This window comes from Emys orbicularis, chromosome 2 (genome assembly GCF_028017835.1).
Source record: "Emys orbicularis isolate rEmyOrb1 chromosome 2, rEmyOrb1.hap1, whole genome shotgun sequence".
In the NCBI taxonomy this organism is placed as follows: Eukaryota; Metazoa; Chordata; order Testudines; family Emydidae; genus Emys; species Emys orbicularis.
Genome location: NC_088684.1, coordinates 277,031,585 through 277,058,421, shown reverse-complemented (window position 1 = coordinate 277,058,421; position 26,837 = coordinate 277,031,585). Strand labels below are relative to the sequence as shown.

Sequence of the window (26,837 nt, the reverse complement as noted above, 5' to 3'; positions counted from 1 at the left end):
CGTGGCAGAGATGCAAAATGAATTTTTGGCCTATTCAGCAAAGGACATAATCCCATGATTAACTTTAAACACTTGCTCAACTTCAATGGCTGTGCATATGCTTAAAAGCTTTGCTGATGCAGGGCCTGAGACATCCAAAAGCAGCTGAGGGTCCATCGCTGTTATGGTACATAGCTTAATACATCCCTATGAAAGCCAAGGTCACATTCCAGGGAAGAATGGACATCTAATTATTTTCCTTGGATAATTAATAGGAACAACATGTTTCTCTCTCATGCTGGATTTGAAAGAATAAAAGTCTAATCCTGCCAGGAGCAAGGTGCTCCTGAGAGATGCTGTACTCTTGCAGTTCAGTGAAAATGATAGGCGCTCAGGGCCCTTACTGTAGAGATAGTTGCTAGATTTCTGCATGTGTAGAAATCTGCTTATATGCAAATAGCAGCAAAGTCAGATATACAAAAAGTTTTATACATAGCAGAAATAGCAAATTTTGATATTCCCACAAAATGAAATTTTTAAAAACATTTTGTTTTGGGTCAATTGAAATGTTTCATTTTGATTTTGACTGTTTAAAAATTGTGTAAGAGGCAGTGTGGCATAGGGGACAGAGCATTGGACTGGGAGATGTAGATTCTATTCCCACCTCTGACACTGGCCTGCTGGCTGACCTTGTGTCATGTCTCCTCCCTGTGCCTCAGTTTCTACATCTGTAAAATGGGGGCAATGATATTAACCTCAATTGTAAAGTGCTTTGAAAACAATTGATGGAAAGTGCTGCATCAGAATGAGGTATTTTTATTATTTTAATTATATAATGTCAAAAATTCAAAATGAAAAGTAGTTTTGAAATGAAAAGTTGAAATGTTTTGTTCCAATAAGGTCATTTTGATTTTTTTTCTCATCAAAATTGAAACATTCCTGTGGAGCATTTTCATTTTGACAAATCAGCATTTTCTGATGAAAAACACTGTCAGAAATTTTTCAACCAATTCTAATCATAATTTTCATACAAAGTGTAACCTGGGATGAAAAAGTCTTGACATTTGAAAAATTGGGACAATTTTGAATAGCAAGAAGGTTTAGGAAGCTCAGTGTCTCTGGCTGGCAATTTAGGATTAAAAAACGTATCAAAGAGATATGCCAGGGTCATAATTCCTTCCCCGTAAAATACTTCAGAATCTGCCCTTTGGTGGGAAAAAAGTAGTCAGAATCCCGATTAGGTCTCTGCGCTGACAGAAAACAAGGGTCAAATTTATTCCCAACTCTGCAAGTACATGAAAGAAGTTTCAATTTTAATAAAGAGTGTACAAGAGAACCTTGCAACTGTGTGAAACAAAATTTCCTTTTCTCACCTAATTGCCCTAATTTTAGCATGACTAGTCATAAATAGTAGCCAGTACATTAAATAAAGATCAGAAAGCACTGAAGTTGTGTCAGTTCTGCTATTCATAATTCCTCAATATGTGCTAGACTAGAAAGGGAAAACAAACAGAGCCAGCTAAATGAGAGGTTTTATATATTAGTCATACGTACATAAAGTACCCACAGTTAAATTGAACTCCTTCCACCCCAGAACTTTGTTTCAGAAAATAATGGTGTACATGTTCAGGGATAAATGCTGTAGATTTTGAGGCGAGCACGTCCAATTCCACTGATGCAGTTGTATGCATCAATGCACAGTTTTAAAAATCCTATGTATTACTAACATCAAAAATTCAAATTTTAATCCTGTTGGATGAAGTTAGAATTTTGATTTTTTTTGTTGCTTTAGTAACTTTTAATTTTTAACTCACTAGTGTAATTGCCTGAAATTCCTCCCAGGAATTTCATTTGAAGAAGTTATTCTTTACTCCTCCTCTTAAATACTATTGTATAGGCCGGATGGCTCCACCCCAAAGATGGATGTATTTCCGTGGATATTTATATACAGTACATTGGTACTTTCTGTAAAGCACCTTGGGCTCCTTCCAGACAACAACTGCCTCTTCAATATAAATATAAATAGCTAACAAAGGTGTTTTCAGCTATTCTGTTCCTGGAGAATGGGAAATGAAACTACCTATCCTTGGATCACCCCCCACAAGATATTGGTTTTTAAAGGCATTTGGGTCATTTACAGATTCTCAAACCAATATTCCCAAGTGTGATTTATCATTGAGGATGCATTAATTAGGTAGAAGGGAGGGGGATTGAAATTCTAAAAATATCCCCACTTCCCAAAGAACAATCCCAATGTATACAATGCCCTATTTTGTCGATACTGTGTGAATGAAGAGTGCCCGCATGCACACACATAGGTTTGTGCTCATTTCCATTGCTGGTGACGGACACTGTCTCCCAGGGGACTAGCTTTCCTCAAATAAGCATTTCTTTGTTCCCTGCATGGGAAACTATCACCCTCTCTTTAACCTGCCTTTTTTGGGTGACGGTTTTGAGGAGTCTGTGATAAGGCTTGCACTGATGTCCTCTAGATTCCTTATTTTCTACCTTCTAGCGATGGACATAAGTCAGGAGTCTATGCTACAGTCCTTCACATGCATTAATAGCCCTTGACAGTGTTGAACACAAGGTGGTGTTGATTTGCTTGCAGACCTTAACTAGGATAGAGGAGATTACTCCTGAAATTGCTCTGTTCGTTCTTGACAGAAAGACCCCAAAAGATGTTGTCCTTGTGGTAGATTGTGACAGAGTTGGGGCTCTGGCACCACCATGCTGCAGATAACATGCAGCTCAACATCTCTTTTTTGCTGAAGCTGGACGATGCTTTTTCTTAGCTTCCAATACCTGGTGGAGATTGGGGCATGGATGAAAGAAAGTTGGTTGAAGCTCAGTTTGAAGAAGATAAAGGTGATGCTAGTAGGCAGGAGGAGGTGAAACTTTTAGGCAAGCATTTGAAGGTATCTGTCCCCATAATATATTCCTGCCCTTCTTTATTCTGTGAACCAATCTGAATTGTGGGTTACTCCTAGAATCTCTAGTGGTGTCAATGGCCAGAAGAGCGTTTTTCCATTTCCATTTAACGAAAGCATTGTGACTATGGTATTTCTCTTCAATATCTCACCACCTTTGTGACTTTCAGGAATGATTATGGAAGACACTATATATTAGAACACACTTGGAGACCATCCAGAAGCTTCACCAGAACATGGCTGCCCACTTGGTTAGTGTTGACTGGCTTTCTATTTATTTTCACGTACAATTCAAGGTGTTGATTTTGATCAATAAAGCCTTAAATGGTTTAGATCTGGTCTACTCTTGTGCATGTAGGTTGTACTATGTATGAATTTCTAGAGTTCTTTGGAATCATGTGATATGAGTGGTGCAAACATAAATTCAAGCTACCAATGCAACTATTATTTGTTATTAAATTCTTCAAATTTTAAAAATCATCAATTTTATAAACATCTGAATAATCATAAAACAGACAAGGATTTAAAAATATCTTCCTTTTTCTTGCTTATTTTTGTTGATGTGAGATACTTACCTGAAAAGGCAAAGAATTATACTTCCTGTCGTTAGAGCAATCAGAGACGCACTATGTCCAAGGGTGTAGATTGCCCTCACTAGTACGTAGAAATTAACCTATGAAGAAAAATATATATTCATAAACCATTAGTGATATGTGCAATCAAATGTGTAATAATGTGGCATTGCTTTAAATAGTTAAAAGAATAAAAACTGCATAATTTTCTAACAATTTTTAGTCTGGCTACCAGCTACAGAATTCCTGTGCAAATGTTAAACATGCTTATTCCTTTACACTCATGTAATACAATGCCCCTAAAGAAGTCGTCTCTGATGGGGAAATCAAATGTGGGACTTCTTGATCTTCAAACATCAACTGTCTCAACCAAATAACCCTGCTCCATTAGTAGGCTCATAAGCCTCAATGTGGGTCAGCCACAAGAGAAAGAGAGATCCACATTTTGTAAGCATGGGTTAGACTTGGAACAGTCTTCCACAACTTCTGCTCCAAAGCCCTGATTCAGTAGTCCAGCCTTGTTCAACAACAGACATAAGAAAGCGCTTAAGTCCCGTTGACTCCAAGTGCACATATTTAAATGCTTTGGTAAACTGGGGCCCAAACAGCTCTTCCTCTCTCTTTTCAAATTCCTCCTTAAAAGCCTAAAAGCCACTTCTACAAATCAAAAGCAGCACAAAGGGGATGCACCACTGAACAACCATCATTGTCCCTTAATTTACCGCCTAAATATTAATACATGCAATGCTATCAGAAATGAAAAATTCGTAAGAGTAATGCCAAAAAGTCAGAATTAATCTGCTACTTCTTTTGATGCCTACGATGAATTGTATTTGTCTCAAATTATTTTCCACTAAAGTACTATAAGGTATTAATACTGCACATGTGATTTATGAGAAACAAATTAATAAACCATTTCTTGTTATCTGATAGAATTAACTGGTAGTTTTTTAACATCAATGCAGGATGTTGTATCTTATGGAACCAATTTTCAACGTTAGGCACATGCATTTATGTGCATACACATTCTGGGGCTTGTGTTACTAAGGGGCACAAATTCCCAGTATTTTAAGAATATCATATTTAAGATAATAGGCTAGACTCTCTGCTACTGTAAGTCAGCCTAGCTCCATTTATTTCAATTGAGCTATGCCAGCTGAGATTCTGACCTCATATTTCAAAAAGTAAAAGCATGCCGCTTACAACATTTTGTATGTGTCTAAACTTCCATTTGTACAAGATTCTTCATTTGGATTCAGCACTTGTTGAAAATTGTACAGAGTTAAACAGAAATATTGCAAAAACTCATCTGGTAGAAAAATGTGTTGTTTTACACCATTTAAAAATTGCTAGAACACAGTGATGAAGGAATAACATTAGGAAGCTGCAATTTTTCCAGAAGAATAGCATTAAAAGGAGGTAATTTTAGTGATCCTGGTTTATGTCAAAATTAGCAGAACAACGTTTAAATCATTTAGCAAGCACAGCACGCATTTGGGCAAATCTAAATTAAATGTTAAATGAAATGAAGTATCTTGCAAATGTGTTATAATAAATATTCTTAAAGTTAAAAATTGAGGGAAACAAATTACCTACATTTAGCAAATAGATCTTAAGGACATTCCAGGCAAATGACACCAGTCCCTGTTAGCATTCGCTAGTTATCTAAAGAGCATGGCCCAATTCCAACACACTACTTCAACAACTAATCAAACACCACCATTCTCCTAATTTCTAAATGGTACAATAGATACTACAAGGGAAATAGATGCCTACTTTTATTTTTGTATTAGACAGTGCATAGAAGTGGATTGTCTTGACATTTTTGTAGAACTCCTGACATTTTAGTATTGAGTTAGTTTGTTTTTAAAGTAGCAGTAAAACATTGGAGAGTGTGAAGGGGTACACTCTCCCTTTGTGGGAGAGGAGACTAGCAAGCTTTTCTGAGCTCCTTCAGCGCCAACGAGGTGCACCTGTTAGGTTTGCTCTGACTGGAAAGAGGAGGGGAGGGAATCTTAAAGAGAGAAAACCTGCCCAGGGTGGGGTGGGTTGTGGTGAACAGGAAGAAGACCGCTACACCTCAGAGAGTGTCTCTTTCTTGGCAGATCACTCACAGGCCTCACCTCCCCTGAAACATCATGGACTAGCTGTAAAGCAGGGTGCCCCAAGAGAAGGGGGTGCAAGTAGACCCTAATTAAAGACAGTAGGCCAGCTGATAACCAAGTCCCAAAGGGCTGGTCCCAGAAAGCCTGCCTAAGAGACAGGCCACCTGAGCTGTTCTCTTCCTTTACTATGATCATCCTCTCTCACAAAGTAGTTTTGCTTGTTTGTTTAGTGTAGAGAACCCCTCATGTGTTATAGAAAACTTGAATCGGGAACTGGTGGAGATGCAGAGGAGCCCCAAACTCCCCTCCCAGAGGCACCAGAGAAAACATGACCATGGAAATTAGTAAAAGTCCCAATGGAATAGGATTCAGAGTAGCAGCCGTGTTAGTCTGTATCCGCAAAAAGAACAGGAGTACTTGTGGCACCTTAGAGACTAATACATTTATTTGAGCATAAGCTTTCGTGGGAAGCTTCCCCAATTAAAGGACCAAGGACTGATGATAAACTTTCATTTTAAATTGAAATCCTGGGCTTTCAATGGTATAATAGATTATTCCTTTTATTGTACTTCATGGGGCCCCAGTCCTACAAATACACACCCTTGTGCATAACACCTTTACACTTCTGTGGAGTCCCACTGACTCAATGGGATTCTGTGGGCACAAGAGCCCAGATCTTCAAAGGTATGTAGGTGTTGCTCCACTTAGCTTTGCAACATCTAACCCCTAGATGGCCAGTCCCCTAGTGGAACCCCCAGCCCCAAGCTAGGTGCCCAGGCTCCCTAAAAAATGCACAGGGAGAGTCACACGCCTAAAAGAAGGGGATACCTAGAAGCCTGCAAGCTGAGCAGGGAGCTAACTAAACTAGCCAGGAATGAAATGCCAACCTAAGAGAGCTGAGCTAGTACACCTGGTCGACTGGGCAGAGATAGGCACCTCCCTCCACTCAGGATCCTCTGCTGCAAAACTCTTCCTCAAGTTAGGCCCCCCCAAGCCAGGTAAGCTGCTCAGCTAGCCCATGCTCTAGGAGCTGAAGCCATCACTGTTGCCCTATGTTTCCCTGTGCCCCTGTCTGTCTTTGATTTGGGTGCAGTGCTGCTCTCCCCCACACCCTCATGGGCAGCCTGTATCCTGCCCTCCAGTGTGGGATATGACAAGTATCAGATCTTAGACATGCTCAGAGCATGCCTACAGGATTAGGCCCAGTTGCCAAATAGGTGTTTCCTGCTCTAGTTTGAGGGATGGCTCAGTGAGGGGTTTGAGCAGTAGCCTGCTAAACCCAGCGTTGTAAGCTCAATCCTTGAGGGGGCCATTTAGGGATCTGGGGCAAAAATCTGTCTGGGGATTGGTCCTGTTTTGAGCAGGGGGTTGGACTAGATAACCTCCTGAGGTCCCTTCCAATCCTGATATTCTATGAATCCTGCTTGGAGATCTCTCCCCTCCTTTTTGAAATCCACTTCTTTCACAAACCCTCCCATGCTGATCTTATCACTGACAATGTTATCAGGCCTTTCAGGGGAAGTTTGTTGGGTGTTTCCTGTTCCACTGAGTTCAACTGTAAGCGGTTCAGGTCAAGAACCTTGTGTTCTATGCTTCTTGTAAAACACCCTGCGCACAGATGGTGCTCTATAAGTAATAGCAAGCAGGAGGTTCTAGGGCAACTTTCCTTACGATTCAGAGTACTGTGCAACCATCACAATCAGTCCCACGCCATAAAAATATTTAAATTCCTACAATAATATTTAGCCTGCACTAAAAACACTAGCAATTTTATGAAATGTATTCCTGTTGCTATGGGGACTACCTAGCCCATATTTTTAAGAGCGATCCAGCAGTTTCAGCAAGGATTAGATCTTGAATTTGGACATTTTCTTTCAAACAAATGAAAAGTAGTTATTCTTAAAAGAAACATGTTTGTCATCTCTGAGAACTCATTACTCAAGTGGTTGGCTTCAAGATGAAACTGAATATAGCATTAATTTATCAGTGAGCGATCATAAAATCCTGTCTTTTTAATTCACCAAATTGGTTCCAGTATTTACTGCTGATGGATGGGTTTCAATTGTTGTAATAAGTGTATATTTTCTTAATGTTTTCAGTGACTAAGTCGGGTTTTATTACATGTACACCTAGAATTATTGTCCTGTGCTGTATTCTAGATAACACTCATTTAAGATATATTAATACCAAGCCTTTAAGAAATAGTGACTTAAGTGAACTGTAAGTTGAGTATAAACTTCCGATAGACCAGAAAACAATGCAGATTATCTCTGCTCTTTTAACAAAGCAGACCTATTACTCTGCTCTTACAGGAAATATAATGTTTCTCTGTTAAAAAGTAAGAAGCTGTGAACTCTGTTGTGATATAGTCATAATATGCTGTAGCACATCTTTATGTCTTGGTTTATTAAGATCATGGGATCTAAGGATTGCACTGTTCTGTAAATTATTTTATACAGAGGAGGTCACTGGCTCAAGCCAGTGTATTAGTCCTCCATTTTCTTGGAAATAAATTCACACAAATTAAAAAGTGACATAAAAGTTAACATAAATTTAAAGCTATATCTTATATTGCATATTTTTTTTTAATCCTTACCTTTGTTACTACCATCAATATAGATGGTTATTAAAATAGAAATAATTTTAAGGGCTAAATGGTCCTGTCATGTATATTGTGCAATTCAGAGAGGATGTGTGCATGTTACATTCTTGGCACAAGAAAATGAAAGCTCCAAGGTTGGGAATACCAGGGAAGTAAATTGCGTTACATTGAAAGTACAAGTGAGAATGGAAAAAGATGGTAGCAGAAAGTAAAGAAAAGGAAACCAGGATGCTACAGTCATTATAGTGGTCGTTTACCAAAAGTTTCTCTGTTACTAAAATATCTTCTCTTGTATGCTACAAATAATACAATTGATTAATTAATTAATTAATATCCTCACTAACTGTTAAAGTAGTGATCCATACACTTTCTTCAGTGAGCAGCTAAACTCATTCTGATTGCCAGCACAAAAACCAAACAAACCACTGCACCTTTTAAACTCTGTATTTGGTAACTTTTTAAAGCTTTTCTGTTCAGTATACTGGGCTACTGACAGTCTCTGAACAAGATCAAATGAGACTTTTGTATACTCAAAAGCCTTAGATCTGTGGAGGAAAAAGTTTGCTAGGGCCTAAACTTTAGTTGGCTCGGGCCTGGACTTTGGTTCAGACCTGAACATTAGTTAAGTCTATTGTAGGAGAAGGGTTTTTAGAGGCAGAATAGAGGAAAAGTACAAAAGCAGAACTATCTATAATTACAAGGCCTATGATTCATAATGGCTCATTAACAGTTTTGGGGAAGCTTAGGAACCGCAATAGGATAGACTGTGAAAAACAGGAAAGCTTGCTAAGCTATATTCCTTTTTTGGAAAGTGTATTCCAAATATGGCAATAATGTTGATAAGAAAGTATGCATTACCTAATTGTGGTTTTATGCCATATAAGCTATGCAAAATTCTGTAGTCGGGGGGATTGCTAGTTCACTGGTACCCCCTGTGCATGCATGAAAATAAAAAGGCCTCAGGCGATTCTGATCCAAACACAACGCGTGGTCGTTTTTCCACAACAATCAGTAAGAACTACATTCACTCAACATGTTGTCTTGTGCTCATGTGACTGCATTATTGGCCATTTAGATATCAAACTAATGTTTAAGGTTCCGTTCCCCACTCTGTCACTAGCCTGATAAGTGACCGTGGGCATGTCACTTCACTTCTCTGTGCCTCACTTTCCCCACCTGTGAATCTGACCACTGCCCTTCCTGGTTGAGGAAGAGAATCAGGATCATTTAGTGCCCTTCATGACCATCACTTGAGTTATCATGCAATTCTTGTATATCCTAAAATGTTAGTGACCCTTTGAGATGCACCACCCGATCAAGAGAGATTATACATTCTTTTTAGTTTTGGTCTTGACAGGGAGGTATTTGTTTAGGAATAATGTAAATGGTTGGTGCCAAGTATATCAAATTTATGTCATGTTTAATCTGCATTGCTTACCCTAACTTTTTTCCATGTTTGCATATTCTCATTTCAGAATAAATTGCACTGATTCTACATTCTTTGCCTTCCCCCATCATCCAGGCACAGCATCAGTTGTACTTTTATAAACTTAGAACTAAGTACAAACTGATTTCTGAAATTCAGAGGCTCATGAACCATGATTAGTCAGAATATGTGCATTCGGGGCTTGTATGAGAGAGAATGACTACAAGTCATTATAGGGAAATTCACTGTCAGCCCAGTCAGGCCTCCCTATGAGAGAGCCTGGTTACAGCAGACACCATCTGTATGACTTCATGTCAAGAACTGATGGGACTTAAGATTTCTCTTATTCTCCTTTTTCTTAGCACCCTACGACACTATATTTCGATGAGTGACACTACGAGATTTATTTGCATTACTTAATGCTATGGACTATTCTAAAACATGTGGGATTTTTTAACTTTTTATTTCCCAGAGAAGAATTTTCCAAAGTTCTGTATAGATGTTATCTTCTGATGAGCACTTTCTTTCAGTCTTCCAAGGCCAAGACTATGTAGGTTGAATTTAATGTTTCGCCTACTCCTAGTAAATTAGAATAAAGTACAGGGCAGTAAATAAGAGCCTGATCTAACAGCCATTGAAATCATTGGAGTCTGTCCATTGACTTCAATGGGCTTTAGACCCAGGGGCGGCTCTATGTTTTTTGCCGCCCCAAGCATGGCAGTCAGGCAGCCTTCGGCGGCACACCTGCGGGCGGTCCACTGGTCATGGAGATTCAGTGGCGTTTCTGCGGGTGATCTGCCGGTCCCGCGCCTTTGGTGTACCCGCCGCCAAATTGCCACCGAAGCCGCGGTGTACCCGCCGCCAAATTGCCACCGAAGGCAGCCTGACTGCCGCCCTCACAGCGACCGGCACGCCGCCCCCCGTGGCTTGCTGCCCCAGGCATGCGCTTGCTGTGCTGGTGCCTGGAGCCGCCCCTGTTTAGACCGGGCCCTACATGCACTACATTACTTTATTTTTAATCATTATGAAGATTTTTTTCCTCCCCAGTCATCTTCATTATTTAAAAGAAAAATACACTGGCATTTGTGCTTTTTGTTTTTAGCTTTTCTCGTGCCAGTGATGATGTTTGATGATTAAATACGCCTGCTCTCCTTCAAACTGCTGCAAAAGACATTTTGTATGTGATTTTCAAAGGAGCCTAAGAGAGTTGGGTGCCCAAATCCCACCGGATTCTGTTGCTAAAAGACTGTTGTCTTTGCAATGTTATTGTGGCAATAAAAAATTCAAGATGAGTATATTAAAATTGCTTGAATGACAACTGCAGTTTCAACAATGTGAATAGGGCTCTGTTGTTTGACAAGTTAATGGGACTACTGGTTTTGTGTGCCAGCTTCATCCTTTCTGTTCAAAACAGACCCTACCATTTCCATTACAGCTTTAAGGATCTGCTCCATATACTAGGATTTCATTTCTTCCCTCCTAGCTCTTTCATTTTTGCTAGTTCTGCAACTTACATTTTTTTCCCTCTAGTCCATGAGTTTCAAAATCAGCGTAAGATTAGGTTCTATGCATACTGGAGTTGAAGTGGAATTAGAGCTGTGCTAATTCACTATATCAAATGTCTTTTCTCCCCTGTCCCTTTAACTGACTTTTTAAATTCTAAATAAACTGTGTTGCAAGACGTGCTGGTAAATTGCAATGGTAGGGCCATATGCACTAATAAATATTACACAATGTCCAAAGGTTTCTTAGACAAATTATTGTAACACATCCAGCTGATATCACTAGTGATTGTGTTATTAACTAGGTTATTAATTTCTAGTGACATAATTCTACGTTTCATACTTACTCATCTAAAAGATAATCTCTGTTATGTAATTTCTCAGTACAATAACATTCATCCTACTAATACTTAGGCTGCATACTGTACTAAAGCTAACATGTAACTCCATATGCATATTGCATAAAGTTGCATAAGAACTGTTGGAAAGAAAACACTGTTTGACGTACAGGAATGCAAAGGGGGCAGTGGCTTGGACTGCTATTTTCAAGGGGAAATTCACTAAAATGTCAGGTCTTAGAATCTGTTGGTTTAGTTGTAATACAGCTCAGTTGTGTTTGGGTTTGGGGTTTTTTTGCATGTAAATTGATAAAGCTTACACATCTGAATTTACCCTAAAGCTCCTTTGCACCATTGCTGCAGTATAAAAGGGCCTTACAGTGCATGTACATCTAAGTCAGTAAGGAACTGACTTACGTAAGCCAAGTTTAAATCAGATTAAGAATGTTCAAAAAAGGTGTTTTGTGTCCCCATCCCCCAAACTATGCCCATGTTAAAAAGTGGGGGTCATGCCCCCTGTGGCCACACCAGTTCCACCATTGGATCAAGGGTATGGAATGGCTTCTATATGAGGACAGACTAAAAAGACTGGGACTGTTCAGCTTAGAAAAAAGACAATTAAGGGGGGATGTGATAGAGGTCTGTAAAATCATGAATAGTGTGGAAAAAGTGAATAAAGAAATGTTATTTAACCTTTCCCACAATACAAAAACTAGGGATCACCTGATGAAATTAATAGGCAGCAGGTTTAATATAAACAAGAGGAAATATTTTTATACAGTGCACAATTAACCAGTGATAACAGACACCTCTGTGTTCTTGGGGAACCAGGGTGCAGTATCCAACCTGACTCATGAAAGAGTGCAGTAAGTCCAACCTGACTCATGAAAGGGTGCAGTATCCAACCTGACTCATGAAAGACACCCCCCCCCCCCCACAGCCTCTGCTTAAACCAAAACCCATCAGAGGAAAAAACTTGCAGAGAGCAGTGAAGGGCGTTGGGAGACGCACCTAGACCCCTCCTGACAAGGGTGACAAGATTAAGACATCTCCATTAGCATACAGAATGGAGAGCAGAGACAACTCCCCGAGCCTCATCTGCATGAAAGATGGGACAGGAAGACATCTCAATTTACATACAGAATGGAGAACAGAGAACCACACTGAATTCTGGGACCAGAAAAAGCAGGGAAGCACTGCATCATGGGAATCTCTGCTCCAGATGCTAATGAACCTATGTCTGCACACACCCAGCTCAGCAATTATCAGACCAATTCTAGTAATGAATCCTTAATTGATATCCAAATACTGAAGCAGCCTAGTTGCATTGTGAGCTCCCTGGAAGAAGACACCACCCATAGCCAAGAGTGATCAGCTCCTATTGTCTAGCCTAAAGAAAACCCTTGAGTCATCAGTTTACCTATAAACAAATCTATTATTCTCCCTTGAACAATTGTATTTTGTCTACAAAAATCCCTACTCACCCTCTAGTCAGGGTTCTGATGCTTAGATCCAAACTATGCATCAATTCCACTGGAACGCCATCTTCTCCTGACTGATCGTGCTGGGGGCTCTGCCTGTCTCCAGCATTCAGGACCCTCCGCTACCACCATCACCTGGGAACCCCGACCAGTTCAAGCCTCATGGAGTGGGTGAGATCCCCCCCTCTTTCTCTCTCTCTGTTTTCCTTTCTACCTTAGGTATTAACCTTTAATCATTTGTTATGTTGGTTTAGCTCTCCTTGTGTAGTTATCACTATTATTCAATAAATAACTTTTATGGTTAAGTTGGTTGCTTCTCTCTCTCTTGCTGAACTTTACTCTTTTGTGTTTTTAGCTTCCCCCATTCACTCTACAGCAACGCTTCTTTTACCTAAGCTGAAAGATCCCTGCAGCGCCCAAAATACTGTGGGGTTTGCTCATCAAGTGGGTTACTGCCAGTACAATTGTGTTGGGGGAGTGGGGATAGGGATGTGCTGAATCTGGGATGCATAAGGGTAACAGCTTGAAAGTGCTGCTTGACCCAGTCCGTGGAGCCCAGGGGCATATAAGGAGAGACAGCTTGAAAGTGCTGCTTCCTCCAGCCCAGTGAGTCCAGAGACATATAAGGGGTCAGCTTGACAGTGCTGATTGACCCGGTCTGCTCAGACTTGCTCTGTTAATATATGTGTGGGTGTGTGGGTATTCATCCGGTTCTGGGGCTGGAGTAACCCAGCCCTAGGGAACCTAGGTCCTGCAGGATAGCTCCATTGGGAGGGGACTTGCAGAAGGGAGAAGTAGAGCTCCATATAAAAACACAAGTGACACAAGCAGTACATTGATAGGATTACAGAATCCCCTTCCCCAGAAAAGTAACCCAAATAAATGAGCATACTCCAAAGTAAGGGGCAAATCTGGTAACATCTGTGGAACTCATTGCCATGGGATGTTGTGATGGCCGAAAGTATAACTGGGTTAAAAAAAGAACTAGATAAGTTCATGGAGGATAGGACTATCAATGGTGACCCTGAACCCCTGACTGCCAGAAGTCAGGAGCCGAAGACGGGTGGATCTCTCCAAAATTGCTCTGTGCTGTACACTCTTTCTAAAGCTCTGGAACTAGTGGCAGTTGGAGACAGGATAATGGGCTAGATGGAACATTGGGCTAATCCACTATGGCAGTTCCTATGTTCTCAACATGGTCATATACCAGTTTAAGTCAATTTAAAAACGTAACTTCCATTAAACTGGTGCAACTTTCTGCAATTCTGAACTGATAAAATTTGCACCCACTTTGCACAAGAAGAACTGACTACACAAGGTGCAAGACAGTGAGAATCAGTCCTTAGACATTTATTGCATTCTTCTAATGAAGTAATTTATGTATTTTCCATGAGAGTCACAGAAGAAAGTGCTAAATCAAACAGGCAAGAACTGCACCAGTCAGGTCTAGCTTGCTCCCCAAATCTTGACAGAATTAGAGAAAATATAAAACACCTTAACAGGAATCAATAACACCCAATATGACAAAAGGCAGCGTAAGAGTCTTTAGTTCCCTAAGAAACACTACATGGGAGCACTGTACCAGTGGTCCATTTTGTTCAGTGTCCTCTTTCCCAATGCCAGATCCTTCAGAGGAAAGTGTGAACCAACCCCTAGCATATGTAATTACATAATATTATATGTAAAAGCAGCAAAGAGTCCTGTGGCACCTTATAGACTAACAGACGTATTGGAGCATGAGCTTTCGTGGGTGAATACGGATGTATCCGAAGAAGCGGGTATTCACCCACGAAAGCTCATGCTCTAATACGTCTGTTAGTCTATTAGGTGCCACAGGACTCTTTGCTGCTTTTACAGATCCAGACTAACATGGTTACCCCTTTGATACATAATATTATATGGTAAGACATGTTTTCCTAACTCACCTGCAGCTGACCAGCCCTGAAATCTCAGGGTCAAAATTGTATTCTAGCTGCTGTAACTGCAAATGTTATTCCTAATTTAAATAAATGTCTAATCCTTGTTTAAAATGTACTATGCTATTTTCTTCAATATAGCAAGTGATGCAGGTTAATTCTATATTACATTAAAAATCATGCTCTCCGTTTCAAATGTTTAACTTTTGAGTCCCCTCCTTTGTTTTTCCCCCATAGGAAAAGACAGAATAAATATTGTAAGAACACTCAATCCTTCCCTAAACTATTCTTTATTTTATATTCAATCCCATAAACCACATCTCCTCTTACTCATCTTCTTTACTTTTTTATGTTCTGCTCTCTGCCTTTTCTGAGATGCTGACCAAAACTGAATGCGGTAGAACAAGACCACAGAATTACATATTTTCTGTATTATTTCCATCTCATTAATGCAGCCTAATATCTTAATTGCTGTTTTGTACACTGCACACGGATCAGGAATCTTCAGTGAGCTGTCCAAGATTATGATCTGCCATTTGTGTTGCCCAATTACCTAGTTTCAGAGGCTGGCAGTTTGCAATGGTGTCAAATTAAAAGATGAAAGCAAAAAAGCACTGATGTTCCAAACAAACTATGAAAGGAGTTAGACATGCATTTAAAGAAAAAAAAGTTCAGGATCATTCAAAGTGAAGTAAACAAGCTGAAATGGATTTACAAACAGACAGTGTCAACAGAGCACACAATGAAACTAGTTAACAACAATTCAGAGTATGTTTTTTGAAGAGTCTAACTGCTAATGTTCCAGACCCGCAGTGCGAGAGATCATCTGCATAAGAAAATGGCGGTTGGACCAGAACTCCCCTGAAGGATGCTGATGATGCCTGCCAGGGACATCCTCTCCTCCACTCTGTCCTGGTCTGCCAGTTCCCAACATGCAGTTGAGAGGAACCCAATTCTTACAAAGCATCTGACAAACAGCTCCCATAGCATCAGCAGGAAAAGGGGAGCATGCAATGAAATCAGCACTTCTACTCCCCTAAGGGCCAGACCCAACAGATACTGGGTATCTTCCATCTGTGGAAGTGGAGGGGACTGTGAATACAGAGCTGGATACTGTCTGAGTCGCTCATTATCAATTTCTGAACTGATTATAGGGCACAATTATCAAATAGCGATGTCTAAAAAAAAGTCATTCCTACGTCTGGATGCTCAGGCTGGCACTTGAATATAAATGGCCATTTTATGGACCAGATTGGATCTAACTCCTACAGTACAGGATCTAACTGTCCTGTTAAAGTGTTTACATTACAAACCTGCTAGCACTCATGCAGTCTTTACAAATCATGAAAACAACCGTTTTTGTAACTAAAATTTTGTTTTTACAGAGACTAATCTTTTAAGGAAGGATTGAGTAATTTAAATATTAAACTTCTGTTCCTAGCTGTCCCCACACTGAAATGTTACCAACATTAGCATTAGAAAATGTTTACAAACAATTTGATACAAAAATAGCACAAGTACAGGACACAGGCTAAATTTCACCGCACAATCATACTGCTTCTCTATCGTGCCATCTATTCTCTATCCCTTATCTGCATAGTGGGCCTAGAGCTTCTCTGTGAACACCATACACTCGTTTGAGCAGAGCCACTGAAGACTCATCCTCACTCAAGCATTGAAGACAATGGGCTTCTTATGGTACTATCCTTGATAATAAGCATTTGCATAATCCGGCCTTTGGGTTTGATCCTTTAAACAGTTACATATTTGCTTAACTTTACCCATGTGCGTAGTCAATGCAATGACCAGATGAGACCAGTTGAGCATGTGCCTAAGGCCAGGTCTACACTAAAAAGTTAGGTCAACCCACCTGTCACTCAGGGGCGTGAAAAATCCAAACCCCAAACAACTTAGTCAAACCACCCTAACTCCTGGTGTAGACAGTGCTAGATTGATGGAAGAATTCTTCCATTGACCTACTTACTGCCTCTCAGTTTGGTGGATTAACTATAGCAATGAGAGAACTCCTCCCGTTGCTGCAGTGAGTATCTACAGTGAGGTGCTGCAGCTGTAGCGGTTTCAGTGTAGACATAGCCTAAGTGTTTGCAGGGTCAGGTCCTTAGACAGGAATTTGTCTCCTTGTTTGTCTGGGAAGTGCCTAGCATATTTTAGTTGCTATAATAAGTTATAGATTTGGGGGGGTGTTTTCTTTAGATTTTATGAAACATACCAAATTATTTCCCCAGTATGAAAACCAAGTAGCATGGCAGGTGTCAGTGGAGCAGAAATGTTTTCTGTAAATATTACTTTAAATATTCTAAAATCCTTGAGGTTTAGGATGGCAGTGAAACAGAATTACGTACAATATGCCATCAAGAAGGCAGAATTGGTCAAACCAACATCTGACTGAGTGAGCCAGACTCAACAAGGAAGGCAAGAAAAGAGAGAGAGAAAAAAATTGTCTCTCTCATTCTGCACCATCCTGACCCTCCCCCCCCCCCCACACTATGTTTAGATGGGTTTCCCCCGCCCCCCAAAAAAAATTCCTTGTGGTATCTGAGGGGATTTTATTTACACCCTCAAATAAAAAAAAACCCACACCAAAATTAATCTTAGTTTGAATCTTTCCAAAATGTGCTTGCTCTGGGTTGTACACAACATATATGTTTTCAGAATGCAATGAAAATATTTCCATCTAGAAACTAACTAACTAACTAAAATGCAGAAGTGAAATTTCTAACAAAGGATTAGTTGTCCAGTCATGTTGAAGCAGCCGTGACCCCAATTTAGCCTTTGGCTACATACTCTAAGCTTGACAGTGACTGGCAGGGAGCCTGGATATGAAACAATTCCTGTCACTTCTAGTCACTAGAAGGAATACAAGTGGGATGTCTTCCTCCAGCAAAACACATTACTGAATATCTCAGCACCACTGTAAACTTCCATGGCCTCTACAACAAAATGTTTTAAATAAAGAGGTGCGTGTGCAGGCCGAATGACACTGCTAGCTAGAAATCTCTCATCAGGGGCTTGAGAGGCTCATGCGCACCTGAAGTGGAGCACCCTTAGGGACATGACTTGAAGACAAATGTTGAATCATAGAGGTCATCTAGTCCAACTCCTTGCTCAAAGCAGAACCAATCCCCAGACAGATTTTTGCCCCAGATCCCTAAATGGGGCCCCCTCAAGGATTGAACTCACAACTCTGGGTTTAGCAAGCAAATACTCAAACCACTGAGCTATCCCTCCCCCATATAACTAGCCCTCCCCCATATTTCAAGCCATATTTCATTAGTCAGCCTACAGTACTCTGATGAAATGTAACCTTAACCATTGACCATTATCTCTTAGTTCAAACCAGGGACTTGAGTTTGTAAACAAACTAGCAGTCATTACTCTTACTGGGATTAAATTACTTTCTCTTACTACAAACACACCACTGTATGCAAGTTTTTTAAATGAGTCTCTAGTCCATCTTTTAAAATATGACCACCTTTCTTTCCTTAGCCCTTGTATGATTTGATTTTATTTTCCCTCCATTATAACCAACACAGAGCATAGAGTCTAGTAGTTTTCCACTGAGAATCAACCATGCTCCTCAAAGGATAGCAAATTCAATATAACAGATTGTCTTCAAGGGACAAGAAAATCACTTTGAACTATATCTCCAATTGCATTTTCTGGTTTATAAATGCAGGTTATGACTGATTACATTTAGGTGCCAACATTTTCAATGTGACTAATGATTTTGGGGTCGTAGTTTGCAACACTTTAAAAGGTCCCATTTTCTTATGTGGACATATGTCTGCTAAGAGAAGATGCACCCACAATACTTGCTAAATTTCATGTGTGATCTTAACTCCCAGTAGCCCAAATTAAAACACCACCACAACGAGGAATGGTCTTCTCTGAAGCTTTAAAACTACCTCCTTATAAAACATTCAAACAGAAATGGTCAGGGCCCAAATTCTGCTCGACTGGTTTAAATGTCACTGAATGAAGCTGCTTCAGACTTATATCAAATCAGGGAAGAGTAGAATTTGGCTCAAGGCCAGCACACAGCAAAGAAGATAATATTTTACCATTAATTTTTATCATAGATAATACCATTCATAAAGCAGACTTTATACTGCATAAGGGTAAAACAAATACACAAACAACAAACGGGGCATCTCAGCCAGCAATAATGCAGGCAATTGTGAAAAGCAACGTTAAAGAGGCAAGCTTTCATCAAGCCTTAAAAATGTTGGCACACTAATTTTTTAATGTGATTTGGAAGAGTTCCATATTGAGCCACAATTGCTGAAGTCCTTGTCCCTGTGAGTTTTTACTTTCACCCAGAAGATTTGTAATAATTAGTTCATTGAATGGAAGCTGTCATGAGTAAACTGAGCACAGCAGACTAGGGTACATACTGCCCCAAACTAATTTTTAAAACAATGAAAACATTTTTAAAACAGATCTTAACACGGACATAGTGAAACTTAAGCTCTCCTAGATTTTCAAGTTTTATTCAGGACACAAACTGCTGCAATTCAGACATCCGAACTTTTATGAACCTACTATTAACAAGTCATTATAGAACATTACAATAGTTCATATTTGTGATAATAAAGGCATGAATAGAACACTTGGCCTCAAGAAAGTTTATATTATCTTACATTTTAGAAATATTGATGAGGAGAGGTAAACTTTTAGACAAAGATTTTTTTAGAAAGAGATGACAAAGTTTTATTCATTACTGTATTTACTGAGGAAAATTTGCCATGCATAGCCACTAAATATAATCCAGCAGGTGGGTAGGGCACTGCAGGGTCAGCTGTTTTCAGTTTTCTGAGTAATTGTCATGGAAATGTTTATATTACAATGAATTTATACTAAAAGTTGCACAACTTTTCCTATGACATTTTCTTTCTAGTGTGGTTGCCTGATGTTAACAGGTTTTAAGAGGATAAAGGAAACTGCATGTAAAAATAAAATGCAATAGAATGTGGTTATGTAATTCGCATTTGCTAGAATACTTCTCTGTAAGGGCTCTTCTTATGCAGAATTGTAATTTATTTTTTAAAAAGGTACTATATTTTGGGCTAATATTTTAAGTGAATTTAGTGCTGTGTTTACAAAGTTCAGGAGTCTGAAGTCTTCTGTATATCCACAGACTAGACGTAGTACAGAAAGTAGCAGTGCAAAACCTGGTTGTTCATTCAACTTCAATCTTGGTTTGGAAGGACCTCTGGGGGAGAGGGTAGTTTGATCCTTGGTCGTTCAGCTGAGACTGACTGTAAGGATCCAGGTTTTGATAAAAGTTTAGGGGTTGATCCTGCTTACATGGATATCCATGGGAATATTGCTATTAAGACGACACGGGCCCTTTTTATTTTTGTGGAACATTGGTCCACCTGTTATGATGAGAGGAGACTGTACAGTTTGGATGGCCTCCATCTAAGTAGAACGGGAACCAACTTCCTTGGAGTCAGGCTGGCTGGCATAATCGGGGTGTGTATGTTAAACTAATAACAAAGGAGAGGGTAAAAAGAGGGACAATATGAACACTTTTAGCACAAAATCGAGATGTTGAGAACAAAATTAATCAAAGGAATCAAAGGTCACGAAGAGAAGAAATTCTTTAATTGGCTCTACACCAGTGCTACGAGCCTGGATAACAAACTGGACTTGGTTCATTTATGAACATAAATTCGATCTAGTTGGTATTACTGAAACCTAGTGGGATGATTAACAACATTGGAATATAAAACTCAATGGTTATAACTTACCTATGAAATATCGAGTAGGCAAAAGGGGACATTGTGAGTTTGAGTCACAGAGAACTTGGAAGACAGTAATCTTGCATGCTTATGGATCAATGTCCTAACAGACAAATCACAAGATGAGGTATTAGCTGGTGTCTGCTACAGACCACCAAAATCACAGTAGTGAACAGGATGAGTGGCTCCGTAAGCATATATCTATTTGTACGGAAAAAAAGTAGTTACTAACCTTTCATCACTGTTGTTCTTCGAGATGTGTTGCTCATGTCCATTCCATTGTAGGTATGTGTGCTTGCCACATGCACCGGTGCTGGAAGTTTTTCCCTGAGTGGTATCTGTAGGGGACTGGCTCTGGCGCCCTCTGGAGTGGCACGCGTATGTGCCAGTATAAGTAGCACCACCGGCTCCCCCCTCTCTAACTTCCTTCTTGCCGGAACTCTGACAGAGGGGAAGGAGGGCGGGTCATTGAATGGTCATAGGCAACACATCTCGAAGAACAACAGTTATGAAAGGTTAGTAACCGTTTTTTCTTCTTCGAGTGCTTGCTCATGTCCATTCCATTGTAGGTGACTCCCAAGCAGTACTTCCAGAGGCAGGTAGGAGTTCATAGACGTGTCGATTGCAACACAGCTCTGCCAAAGCCAACGTCATCTCTGGCCTGCTGGGTGATGGCATAATGCGTCGTGAACGTGTGTACCAAAGACCATGTTGTGGCCCTGCAGATATCCTGGATGGAGACATGCGCCAGGAAGGCAGATGAAGATGCCTGAGCCCTTGTAAAATGAGTCTTCACTATTGGTGGAGGCACAGCCTGTGCTATCTCATAACAGGTACAGATGCAGGTGGTGATCCAAGTCGAAATCCTCTGAGAAGACACTGGAAGGCCTTTCATCCTGTCAGCTATCACAATAAAAAGAGTTGAGTTGATCTGTGGAAAGGCTTGGTACGCTCCAAGTAGAAAGCCAGGGCACGCCCGACATCTAGAGCAGGGGTCGGCAACCTTTGAGAAGTGGTGTGCCAAGTCTTCATTTATTTACTGTAATTTAAGGTTTCACGTGCCAGTAATACATTTTACATTTACCTGGGCTGGCGGATTGAACCCCAGACTGGCAGCGGGCTGAGCGAGGCTGGCAGCTGGGACCACGGCTGGCAGGGGCCGGCGGATGGAACCCCAGACCGGCAGCGGGCTGAGCGGCTCAGCTGTTACAGCCAGGTCCATGAGCATGCCCAACCAATGTTGGTGAGGTCAAACCGGGGCGATCATAATGACCTGTGCCTTATCTCTCTTGATTTTCAAGAGGACCTTGCTGATGAGTGGAATAGGCGGGAAGGTATACCTCAGGTCTACTGACCAGGACAAGAGAAAGGCATCGGAAATGAAGCCCTTGCCGAGACTTTGCAGAGAGTAAAACTGATGTCATTTTCTGTTCTATCTGGTGGCGAACAGGTCCACTTGGGGAGCTCCCCACGTTTGGAAGAGCATCCTGATGACCTCCGAGTGAAGAGACCACTCATGGTGATAGAAGAGAACCTGCTGAGGTGATCCACTAGCGTGTTCCGGATGCCAGGGAGGTGCAAGGCTTCCAGGTGGATCGCATGCTGAATGCAGAAGTCCCACAGATGAAGGGCTTCCTGGCACAGAGCCTACAAATGAGCTCCCCCTTGCCTGTTGACGTAGAACATGGAGGCCGTGTTGTCCATCAGCACCTGCATTACCTGACCAGACAGTTGGGAAAGGAACACTCTGCAAGCCAGATGGATGGCTCTGAGTTCCCTGACGTTTATATGGAGCACCAACTCCTCTCGCGACCATAGCCCCTGAGTCTGCAGCATACAGAGATGTGCTCCCCAACTGAGGTTGGACGCATCCGATATCAGGGAGACCGTGGGTCACAGGCTCGCAAACGGCATACCCTCCAACACTAGCACTGGGTTAGACCACCACTATAGGGAGGTAAGTACTCACGGTGGGATCGTGAGGAGCTTGTCCAGGTGATGCCTGGCTGGGGAGTAGACCGATGTCAGCCACATCTGGAGAGGACGTAGTCTGAACAACGTATGTGCATGTGGCCATGTGCCCCAATAGTCTGAGACAGACCCGGGCAGTGGTGAGCAGACGGGCAGTGACGCTGGTGATCAGATCTGATATTGCCCTGAACCTGGCCTCTGTCAGGAAGGCTCTGGCTCGGGTAGAGTCTAGGACCTCTCTGATAAATTCTGTTCTTTGAACCGGAACCAATGTTGATTTTTGTTCTTTTATCAACAGGCCCAGAGCATGACAAGTGGCTTGCAAGTCTCAACGCTGTGCTGGACATGGATTCCAGAGCAGTCCTTGATGAGCCAGTGGTCGAGGTATGGGTGGATTTGGATACCCTGACGTCTGAGGTAGGCCACCACTACCGACATGCACTTCGTAAACACCCTTGGCGCCGTTGCTAGGCCAAAAGGCAGCACTGCAAATTGGTAGTGGGCAATCCTGACCATGAATCGTAGGAACCTTCTGTGTCCGTGAAATATCGATATGTGAAAGTAAGCATCTTTCAGATCGAGGGCGGCATACCAGTCTCCTGGATTCAGGGAAGGAATGATGGAGGCTAGGGAGACCACGCGGATGCAGATCAAGGATGCGGCGTAGACCCCCCTTGGCCTTTGGAATCATAAAACAGCGGGAGTAAAACCCTTTTCCCCTCAGATGAAAAGGAACTTTCTCCATGGCTCCCACCCGCAAGAGGCCTTGCACCTACTGAGCGAGCAGATGCTCGTGAGAAGGCTCCCTGAAGAGGGAAGGGGAGGGAAGGTGGAGGGTATAAATAAACTAAACTAGAGGGTATACCCCTCTGCTACTGTGCTGAGGACCCATTGGTCTGATGTTAAGGGCCCAGGCAGAGAGGAAGGGGAACAAGCGGTTGGAAAATAACAGGGGTTCTGGATCCAGGACACAGGCTGGAAGGTCGCCCTCAAGCGCACCTTCAAAATGCCTGCTTATTACCCGGTTGGTTGTGGATAGAGTTCGAGTAAGGTGAGGAAGCCGGCTGTTGGCCTTGCCGGCGCTTGTAGCCCTTGCTCTTCTTCCGGAAGGACTCCGATCGGGAATGGCCCCCCACACCTGTGGGACTGCTGTGGGTTGAACTGCTTTCTCACAGGCACTGGTGTGTAAAGGCCCAGAGAGCGCAAGGTAGCCCTAGAGTCCTTCAGGCCACGTAACTTGCTGTCTGTCTGTTCCGAGAACAGTGCCAGGCCATCGAATGGGAGGTCCTGGATGGACTGCTGAACCTCCATCAACAGGCCCGATAACTGTACCCAGGACGCACGCCTCATGGAAATAGCCAAAGCCATGGTCCAGGCCATGGAGTCCATTGCATCTGAGGCCGCTTGGAGGGTTGCCCTGGCCACAGCCCTACCCTCGTCAAGGATAGCCTGGAACTTTTTCCTGGGCTCCTCCAGCAGCGAGTTCACGAACTTGGCCATGGACTGCCAAATGTTAAAATCATAATGGCTGAGTAGGGCCTGATGGCTGGCCACTGTTAACTGGAGGCTGGCCATAGAATAAATTTTTCTGCCAAAGAGATCAAGGCTCTTAGAGGTCGATCCCGGTTGGCCCTGTCTATCGTGCTCATTGGCTGCTGATACAACTAGGCAGTCAGAGGATTCCGCCAAATCCTCGGCCTCCAGCCCCAGGTTCAATGCCTTCTCTTTAGAAGCTCTTGGTGAGCCTTTACATCATCCTGGGGAACTGCGTGGGAAGGTCCCGCTATCCTCATTGGGCAAGGAGGATGGGGAGGTGGGTATAGGCGGGTCTGCCAACTCTGTTCCCTCCTCCAGGGGAGCTTCCACTGAGGCAGGCTGTTCCTAGGGACCTTGCTCCGACTCTGCTTCCAAGTCAGGGGACGGATGGGAGACTGTCGCTGACCGTTTTCCAGATGCCGCTGAGACTGACCAGTGCCCCTGTGGTGGCTGAGGAAACCCCCATGTGTTCCATAGCTGCTAGGGAGCTGGCCACTGGTCTTGGGGCATGTGTCTGCTGGTGGCACCGAGGGGAATGCCAATGCCCCCAGTGGTTGGCCTTGTCCCATAGGCAGTTCTTCGACCTCACTCTCAGAGCCTGAGGAGGGGGACACTTGTCTGGGGGACCAGAACGGTACTGCTGCCATCTGTCTACCCCTTTCCCATCAGCCCTCTCCCCGGGTATCCACTGAGGACCTGTACCAGGATACCAGCTCTTGGTGCCACTTCTCCGGTGACTGGTGGCGGCGTTTGGCGGATCAGTGACAGTAACCTATTGATTGATGCCTCATGCTTTGAGAGCGGTGTCGCTCTGTTGACCGGGAATGAGAGCGGGAGTGAGAGGATCGACATCTCAGCGCGGGAGACCATTGGCATGCCTCTGGAGACCCGTACCAGCAATCCGGAGAGCAGTGACAAGACTCCGGGGACCAGCGTCTCAACTCTGGAGCGGTGCCACGAGATTGGAGAGCGACATGGACGCTTCGGGGACCAGTGCCAGGACTCTGGGGACTGGCGATGTGCCTCCACAGGTCTGCACTAGACAGCCGGCGATCAGCGCCGAGATCCCGGGGAGCACTGTCTACAGTCCGGGGAGTGAAGCTGGAAACTCTGACAGGTAAGCTGACCCGTATCTGGGAGCTGGCATTGCTCAGGTGAGCACTGGCGGGGCACACTCTGAGGCAGGGAGTGGTGCCACACAGATGGGGACCGCTGAAAAGACCCCAGGGCAGGTTTACCCATCGAATGGGGAACCTCGCTGTCTGGTGTGGGCAGCCCTGGAAGGGACAATATGCCCTTGGTAGCCTGAAAGGCCTCTAGCATGGATGGCACTTCCCAGGGTGGCAGGCAGGTCTCGACAGATCAATGGGCCCTGGAGCCTAGCCACCATCCTGAGGAGGAGGAACTGCCCCGTGTGGGTCTTTGCTCTCCCCCGGCTCTCTCCTTCCCTTTATGGGACGTAGGAGAATGCCAGTTGGAGGTCAGTGCCCGTGGCGCACTCCATACCGATGCTGCGGTGCTTGGAGCGGAGTCTGATCTAGTTGGCTCCGAGGCCGATGCGACTTCCGACTCCATAAGGAGCATTCTAAGTCGAATGTCCCGCTCCTTTTTGGTTCGCAGCTTGAAGCTTTTACAAATGCCACACTTGTCACTCACGTGGGTTTCCCCCAAGCGCTTCAGACAGCGTTGATGGGGATCACTGACTGGCATAGGTTTTTTTGCAGCAGTCACAAGGCTTGAAGCCCGGGGATCGGGGCATGCCCCGTCCCTAGGCTAAGTCCCGTACGGGACTAACAAACTATTTTTAATTTAGCACTAAGGGAACTAATAAAACTATACAAGCTTTCTATAAACTATCTACATGACATTTGCAACTAGGTACAGTTGAGAAAGGTAAGCTTGCCGAGGCAAGGAGATGTTCCAGCACCATCACCGGCGATAAGAAGGAACTGAGGGAGGGGGAATCCTGATCATTGGGGACTTCAATCTAAGTGAATGCTGGAAGTCTCATGCTGCCAGTACCAAAACACCCTTGGATGAAAATTTCCTAACTCAAGAAGTGTTGCATCCAGCATGCGGGAATTCGATATGAGATGTTGTCTTGATAGATAAAGAACCACCGATCACAGAACTAAAAATTAGTAGTAGCTTTGGTACAAGGATCATGACTTTGTCACAGTTATAATGTGCAAACAGAATAAAGGCCAGACCAATAAGGTATATAAATGCTGCTTTGAAGGGACCAATTTCACTAAGCTGAAAACAATTATGAGACAAATCAGCTGGGAGGAAGAATTCAATTATAAACATGTGAATGTAATTGGGAATTGTTTAAGAACACTTTACTAGATGTCCCAAAAGCTACAGTCTAGGAAGAAGGTTGTACAGGTTAAAAAAAAAATGACCTGGCTTGGAGGGAAAGTGAAGGCAGCTATAAAAAAGTAAAAAAAGGGACAGTTGATAATCATAAATATAAATCTGAAGCTAGGAATTGTAGAAAATTTATAAAGGAAAGCAAAGGAACACAAGGAGAAAACAATGATCAGCAGCATTATGTTTTTTAAGAATATTAAGAACAAAGAGAATCCTAACAATGGTATATGTCCATTACTAGATGGAAATGGTAAAATTATCAATATAGAAAATGCAGAAGTGTTCAATAAATATTTTTGTTCTGTATTTGGGAAAAAAGCCATATGATGTAGTCATATCAT

The 26,837-nt window shown here is 42.5% G+C and overlaps 1 protein-coding gene across 1 annotated transcript in view; it reads right to left on the bottom strand.

Annotated features, from left to right (window-relative positions):
• VIPR2 (vasoactive intestinal peptide receptor 2) overlaps positions 1-26,837 on the bottom strand; it is an 89,310-nt gene that overhangs the window by 22,144 nt on the left and 40,329 nt on the right. Inside the window, exon 5 of the mRNA XM_065399058.1 lies at positions 3,485-3,582. Coding sequence (XP_065255130.1) covers positions 3,485-3,582 — 98 coding nt within the window. The remainder of the gene's footprint in view (positions 1-3,484; positions 3,583-26,837) is intronic.